Raw genomic sequence first — 8112 nt, 5'->3', positions numbered from 1 at the left:
GAATCAGCCAACAGCACTGGATCCAGAATGAGTTCTGGTAGGAAACAAGCTGAAAAAATACCTTAGAGAGAAAGAATTTCAACTGTGCCAGAAGATGGCTTTGAAGACACAGGCAGGGAGGCATGGATGGTGAATAAGAAGTTCTCATTCTGTATGGCAGCTGAGGGTACAAGCACCTCACCAGCTCTGGCGCTGGTGTCAGGACACTCAACAGACCTGAAGCCACAGACCTGAACTCCTGAAGGAATTCAGGAAGCCCTTTTGCTAAGACAAGGGCCAAAAGGCTCTGGCTGAAATGGAGAGTGCCAGAGAGCCCTCCAGCATAGGACACATGTGTGACAGCATCGCTCAGACCAAGAGGGAGCTCCACAGGTGTGGCAGCACTCCCAAAACACAGGTGGCTTCAACAGATCTGGACAAACAGAGCTACCTGCTAAGGACCAGAGGAAAACTCCCACTTGTTCTACCTCTGCCAGTGAAAGCAAACAGTGTTAACTGAGAACTGACCTGCTCTGTGACCTCAGAGCACACGAAGATGGGAGAGAGCCCTGCCAATCTGATACCCACAGTGACTAAACCAGCAAAAACTCACACCAAGCGTGGGAGCTGCCAGATGAAATGAGATGATGCCTAAGCTCAGTACGTATGGAGGGAAGAGACTTACTTTGGTACTCTATTAGTCAGTCACACTGCAGCATCATCACGCAGCATCCATGGATGCTAGGATTTTAATAAAACACCAAGCTCGATCTTGCTCTGGAGAAGCAGCTGTTTAGGAGGAGCATGAAGAGATACTGAGTTCCACTGCATCTCTGAAACTCAGTGGAAGACAAACAGAGCAATGCTGAAACTCCCAAAGTTACCTTCTTAGGAACAAACATGAGAGCAGGAATCCATGCTTTCCTTTAAACATGCCACTTCCAAGATGCTGCCTGTTAGAAGCACTGGAACTCCAGCATGCCCTGACCTGTAAGACATCACACTGTGCAGGATGCACCAGTCAGAGAAGGGAACGAGCCAGGTGACACTGATCTGCAGTGTTGGATCAAGGAGGAATATCATCTTTTGAAAGAAGTAAGCTGGAAACTGTTTACAGGCAACAGCAAAACTTCCACTGAATACAGATGGAAGTGTTGTTGTGGACGAAGCATCTCACCCACCGTGGAGCAGAACCCAGAGTCTCCTGGGGCTGGGAAAGATCAGCAGCCAGGTATCTGTGCTCTCCTCTGCTTATTGAAGTGACAAAGAGATCAGACTCCACCAAGAGAATTGCTGCTCTGGGCAAATCACATCCCTAAAACATTTTAAATGGACCAAGAACTAGAAGCAGGAAAACTGTCCAGAAATAAAACCCAAAGTAAAAAAAAAAAAAAAAAACCCAAACAAACAGAAACAACAAAAAAACCAACCCCCCTAAGAATTTAGAGCAGCATAAATACACCTTAGTACAGGAACCAAAACACATTGCAGTCCCCAGAGAAAGCTGTGCTAATGGACAGTATTTCCAGTCCAAAATAGATAATATAACAAACATCTTTAAAGAAAGAGGAAAAATAAAGTGTAATTGCTAACAGATTATTTCAGGTATTTATTAAGGAGAATACTGTATAAAGTGCACAACTAGCTTTGTTTTGTAATCAAAACAAGAATGTTCTGAGGCATTGTCAAGACTGCTCATTTCAATTTGCAATACAGCCTAGAAGAGGGGGCAACCTGAAATGCAGCTTACACGTATTCATGTTATTTTGGCCACTGAAGTTTTGAAAGTTCAACCTGCACTTGTGGCTTAAAAAATAAAAAAGTGCCTGTCCTCTGAAGTGCAAGGTAAGAAAAGTATACACTGGTATGCCCAAAAAATTAGCAAGACAGCAAGTGAATCAGTAGAGAGACTGAAAAGGAGACATCATCAATGCCCTGCTTGAGGGAAGAAGGGAAGGAGAAAAGGATTCCAGGGAGGCTCTAACTAAGCTCAAGGACACTCACAAACCAAACACTTCAACTGGTGTTGCAATGGTCTCTGCAGGAACTGAGGTGAGGCTCACATCACAGTGTGCTCTTCCAACACCAAGAATAAAATAGTAGTCCAAATTCCCAAGTGTGCAGGGAAAGTGCAGCACAGGAGGTGTCACACAGGAACGGTGATCTTGAGCATGCAGTAGTCATGACACTACAACTGCCAGCATGCAAAAGGTTTATAAAGGTTATGAAGCAGCAGAGGAGTGGGTTGTGAAGGCATCTGCAAGGCAGGAACGAACCTGAACTGGTAAAGAGATGGTTAAGAAAAAGGGAGCAATAGGAAAATGCAAGAGAATTCAGTCTGAAATAATAAACCAGAAAAATAACCACTGCAGCAATGTTAAAAACATGCTTCAGATAAGACTTTTCTGTGTCTCAGTTTGTATTTGTAAAGAGGAATATTGACTCCCAGTGATCTAATTGCAGCACTTGGGAGGATGGTGAACAAAAACCTGGAATAGCAGTAGAACAAAGGAAGGATGCAGTTCTGGGGCTGGGGAGAAAAAGACAGTAACAGTGAGACAAAATGGAGCGTAACTGTGGGTCAAATGAAATACCATGGTTTGGGAAATTGTAGCTAAGACCACAGTAAACACTGAGTAAAGGCCACAGTGGTGAGAATCAAGGTTTCTCCTGGATCTAAAGCAAGAATCTGAAGAATCTTTGCATTGTATGAAATGCTGAAAAAATATATTAACAGCAACACTGAATAATCAATCAGAAGTAACAGCAGAAGAAAATAAATACCTTTTCAAAACCAGTCTCCAAACTATGTAACACTATTTGCTAAGAGCAGTGTTGAATTTTTTGGTGGTTTGCAGTAAGGGTAACATAGAAAACAACTCAGGTTAGGACTCTGATGGCACAGAAGTGCTGGGCACCTACATCTACACTGAATGCAATCTAGCATGACATATTCATGGCACCTTTGAAAATCAGGCTCCAAAAAGATAAAAGCCAAAATTTAGCTGGACAAACTCAGTAATTAAAAATACCTAAGGTCTGTGATATTCACCTGAAGAAACCAACGAAGGAAATTTAAACCTGAATCCCAAGTAAACTGTTAGAGGACTGTCTTTAAGGAGATTCTGTGGAAAAACACCTTGCATGAGCAGGAAAGATTTTTAACATCTCATTTATTCCTTGGAATATAACCTCCTTCTGTCATCGAGGGCACTCTGACAGCTAATGAGGTAGGTATAGTACAACCAAGTCTTTCTTGATAAAAAACTGTGATGGCAACACTTTCAAACTTATCGAGTGGCCTACAACAGAAATCATGAAAATGGGTTTATGTATCCCTGAGAGGGAGTATAAAACAGGAAGAACAGGAATCTTCTCCCTGGATTTTGGGAGAAGGGCCATCACTTCACTGCCGTGGTGAAAGACAGTGTAATATGGAATCAATGTATCCACACAACATTGCTGCAAGATACGCTTATTTTATAGATGGGGGAGCCAGGAGAGTTAATTGACTTGCCTGTGGCCATGAAAGCAGTCAGTGATAGACCTGGGATTCATGATCAGGACTTCCTTGCCTCCTGCATCATTTTCAATTATCTACTTGCTGGCCAGAGGCTCACTGCATGGTTGTTCTAACAAACTGTATAGAGATAGTCATGCAAGGGGTAGAGCACAAAGTCACTGAAGAACAGAGCACTTTCTGTACCAGAAAGCAGATTTCTCCTGGAAGCTGCGTGCAATTGGGAACCTCTGGTGGGAAGCACACATCTGTTTTTTTCACCCTGGAATGTCTGGTGCTTAAGGCTTAGCACAACGAGGACCATTGTAATGACTAAATGGAACAGAGATAGCCCATACAGGCATAAATTACAAGGTGTCTGGTAGTGAAACAACCTTTTCCCTATGCTCTTTTGACCCTTACAAACAAACATCAGCCTGCTTAATTCAGTGGACTCATCGCATCCAACTACAGATCAGTCTATATTTCCATGTCCACAGGTCGGATATCTCCAGTTTTGTGTTCTTTTACCCACAGTTCCCTGTCTTTGGCAGGATCCACTTTCCGAAGCAACTGATCCACAAGTTCTACTGTCTGAAAGGAAGAAAACAAGAATCCAAATGTCAAGGGCACATTTCAAGCAGAGAGTCATTGCTCTGACACGCAGAGCAGCTGTGGGCATGCCTACACTGCATCAGCAGGCAAGTGAGAGCTGCATGTACATGAGCCTTGATGGACAAGACAGGTCTGAACGTGCAGCCTTGTGGTAAGCAGGGAAGAGGGAGACTTAACATGAAGCAGAGAAAGGCTTCCTGTGCCAGGCAGCAGCCAGGCAGCCTCTGACTCCTGTCCTGCAATCTGCACCTTACACCAAATAAAACTGTACTGAGGTCAGCATGCATCCCCCGTATTTTAATATTAAAATAAATAGCCAGTTTTTAATAAGGAAAATATATTTACTCCCTTTTCCAACAGTGAAACAATTCAGCATCTTCCCTGCACAAACAGAAGACCTCAAGGAATAGTGCATCATGCTGGGAGAGCTAATAATGGCTCACGCTGCCCAAATGGGCTTCAGTTGGTTGTGTACCCCACCCAGCAAAGAGCTGTGACCCAGCAGTATGAAATGAGACCAGGATCAGAGAGTCCTGGAGGAGCAGGACTGCAGGGAGGCAGCACAGCACTGCTGCAGACTAACAAGCTGCCTGCAGACACTTCTCCCATGGCCTTTGACAAAAGCCAGTCAGAGCAGGTCAGGAGGGACCATCCTGCTCAGCTGAAGGGCAGTGAGGACCACGGGGATCAAACAAAAAACACACTCACACTTTGGTTGAACATGTCTGTCTCATGCCGCAGCTGTGTGTACTGGCACAGATGCTGCCGAATCATCTCCACCCTTTCAACTTCTAGTCTCTCAAGCTCCTGGACATGAAGAAAAACAAGTCCACATTTTTACTGGAACCTGAGCTTGGAGGCCCAGAGAAAGGATGATAGACAAAAAGCTGCCAGTAGGTGCGATACTGCCCCAGGGTCATGCTTTGGAGCTGGGCTCTGTGGTTGCACATTCCTCTGCTCTGTGAAGAATAAGAAACAGCAAGCGACAGGAGTCATCTCAGCCTGAGCCTAGCAACTGAAAAGAAGGTCAAACCTTTCCAAAAGGTTCCAAAACTGAGACAACCAAGGCAGAGAGTGGAGCCACTGCCTTCAGAGATGCTGCAAGCAAGAGGGAATCTGTTTCCTGCAAGAAGTTTCGCGTGCTTTATTGCTAGCTACAGAAATTACAGGGATTCCCTGGGGCAGCAGAAAGCACATTGGGGTGTATGGCTCAGACCACCCCCCCTTCCAGCCTGTCAGAGCACAGTTCACCAGATGATGAGCTAGGACAAGTTTCCACCGTGCTCAGCTGGCAGCAAGCAGAACCCAGCAACATTTTAGTTGGAAAGGCAGGTGATTTCTGTCTTTCCTCCTGATATTTTCTACCTCCCTTTTCTTCTGGATTCTGATATTATACCCCAAAATCTGCATTTAGTCCTTCTGATGTGGCCTCACCTTGAGTACTGTGTGCCACAATGTAAAAAAGACATCAGGCTGTTAAGAGTGTCCAAAGCAGGGCCACAAGAATCATAAAGGGTCTGGAGGGGAAGCCTTATGGGAGGCAGCTGAGGTCACTTGGTTTGTTCAGCCTGGAGGAGACTGAAGAGAGACTCATTGTGGTCTTCAACATCCTCATGAGGGATAGCAGAGAGGAAGCACTGACCTCTTCACTCCCACGATCAGTGTCAGAACCCAAGGGAATGGCTGGAGCTGAGGTGAGGGAGGTTTAGGTTGGGTATTAGGAAAAGGTTCTTCACCCAGAGGGTGCTCAGGCACTGGAACAGGGAAGTGGCACAGGTCCAATCCTGTCTGAGTTCAAGAAGCATCTGGACAACACACTAAGGCCCCTGGTAGGATTGCTGGGGTGTCCTGTGCAGGGCCAGGAGTTGGACTCAGTGATCCTGACGAGTCCCTTCCAACTCAGGATATTCTGTGATTCCATGATTTGAGCAGCAGCAGCAGCACTCTGTGGAAGTCTGCCTTTACAGACATCACTGCAATGGCCTTTGCTGTTCAACGGAAAGTTTGGTGCTCACACACACATCACCGGGGCCAAACCTTGTGAAACCTGTCCTCAGCAGGCATTTCTGGTGCCCACTCACTGAGCATCAAGGTGGAGTGCAATCGAAGCTCATCCAAGCTGGCAGACTGCTAACCTGGCCTTCCCTGTGCTATCTGCAACTCTGAAACATTCTTCATTCCAGCAAAAAAAATCTCAGGTGGCAGATTATCAGCCTGGGGAGGAAGATGAGCAAAGGAGCTTATGGAATGGATAGGGCTGAAATAGACTGACCTCCTACTGCTGCTGCCAGCTGAGGTACTGCCCTTACAGAAATAAACAGCCCACTCCCTCTTAGGGCACAGATGTGCAAGACCAGAACGCCAAACCCAGCGTGCCACCTGCAGAACAGCCGCTGTATCTGCACGAGGAACTTCAGGGAGGAAGGTATGCATGGAGACAAAAACCTTCAGACCTCGACCCTCTCAGCTTGGCATCATTCTGTACGAACTAATCTGCGCCTGGGCTGAGCAGGCACAGGCTGCTTTCAGTTCTGGTTTTATATTCATGTGTACTAAGACTTGCCTGCAAATGTTCATCAGCCTGAGTTCTAGCACTGACAAACCAGAGCTGCAGGCTCTGGCTGCCCTCTTGAGCCAAGTGCACTTGCAGGTTGTGCTTCTCCAGGGGCAAATACGCAGAGCACATGTTCAGTAGGTGGAGGAGATCCTGCCCCTCTGCCCTGGTGAGATCCCACCTGGAGCACTGCAGCCAGGTCTGGGGGTGGCAGCACATGAAGGATGTGCAGCTTCTGGATTGAGTCCAGAGGAGGCCACAGAGATGCTCCAAGGCAGCTTGTAGCAAGTCAGGCTGAGACAACAGGGGCTGTTAAGTCTGCAGAAGAGATGTCTCTGGGGAGACTCCAAAAAAAATTGTGAAATTGTGGAATAGAAAAATTCATTAATGTATGAATGGATTTGGTGATTTATTGTGTATTTTCCTTGTGCAGTACTTCACCCTTCCTAAGGACAATTCCAGTGTTCTGGCCCCTAAGCAGCCCTTAACAGGTTTAAGGCCTTCTGCAAAGAAACAATTATTTCTTCTTATCCCCTGATGATGAGGTTTTCTCAGGACTGAGAATGGGAAATACAATGTGAGATTTATCACTCAATCTTCCCCACTGCTTTGCACTGAACTGGCTGTGAATGATGAATACTGTAGGCTATTACAAGTTTACAAGGGTAGTTTTAGGTGCTACATACCAGAGTGGTGGTCACCATCTCCTCAAACCACTTGGACTGGGCTTGATTGTAAAGATCCACACAGCGCATCAGGTCATCCCCTGAAAAGAGTCAAGACAGCAACACATCAGTCTTCTCTAGAACCTTCTCCAGAGCTTAGAAGGAAAGTGCAGGTCAGGTTTTGTACACAGATCCCAAGGATTTGAAGATCAACCCTGGTGGGGCTCACAGCAGTTCTGTTGCATGGTATTTGTCACACATACCAACATTTCAACTAAATGCATGCTCTTGATGCATGGCAAAAAAAAGCAGGTGATTGGGGTGAGAATGAATGAGGGGAAAAGACAAGATTTTGAAAGAAAAATATGAGCTTTAAGTATTTCACAAAATGCCCAGAATTATAAAAAGGCAAGCTACTTTAGTTAAAAAAAAGCCATAGATGGAAAGTTATATTCGAAAAATGAAGTAATTAAAATGGGAAATAATAATGATGAGTTATGGAACTGCAGCGCCGCACTCTGTAGGTGAGACTGCAGCCTAAGAGGTCTCTGTCTCAAGGAGAAGCGATGCATCAGGCTCCAGCTGTTGGATGAAGGGATGCTTATCTGCAGCCTCATGCATTCTCCATCTCTGGAGATGCCCGATTCCAGCTGAGCTCCAGCTCCTTCTGTGTTCAGGGCAGTAACACAAGAAGCTGCAGTTCTTTCCATTTTTTTCCTTTGTTGCAGGACTCTGCACTGATGGAGAGGGAAAGGTGGGTGGCAAATTTGGAAAACAATTCTCAGAGACTGCTGCTCCCC

General features: G+C 45.7%; 1 protein-coding gene across 2 annotated transcripts in view; it reads right to left on the bottom strand.

Annotated features, from left to right (window-relative positions):
- Nucleotides 1-8112, bottom strand: part of GAS7 (growth arrest specific 7) — a 59779-nt gene that overhangs the window by 4260 nt on the left and 47407 nt on the right. For both annotated transcript variants that reach the window (XM_017743192.1, XM_008640539.2), the window contains exons 11-13: nt 7334-7413; nt 4802-4900; nt 1-4072 (exon numbers count right to left, since the gene is read on the bottom strand). The exon at nt 1-4072 is cut by the window's left edge and continues 4260 nt beyond it. In XM_017743192.1, the coding sequence (XP_017598681.1) occupies nt 3959-4072; nt 4802-4900; nt 7334-7413 (293 nt within the window). In that variant the 3' untranslated portion in view covers nt 1-3958. The remainder of the gene's footprint in view (nt 4073-4801; nt 4901-7333; nt 7414-8112) is intronic.

This window comes from Corvus brachyrhynchos, unplaced genomic scaffold (genome assembly GCF_000691975.1).
Source record: "Corvus brachyrhynchos isolate BGI_N302 unplaced genomic scaffold, ASM69197v1 scaffold148, whole genome shotgun sequence".
NCBI lineage: Eukaryota > Metazoa > Chordata > Aves > Passeriformes > Corvidae > Corvus > Corvus brachyrhynchos.
The sequence above is the reverse complement of the archived record's forward strand: the minus strand, read 5'-3'. Positions and strand labels throughout refer to the sequence as shown.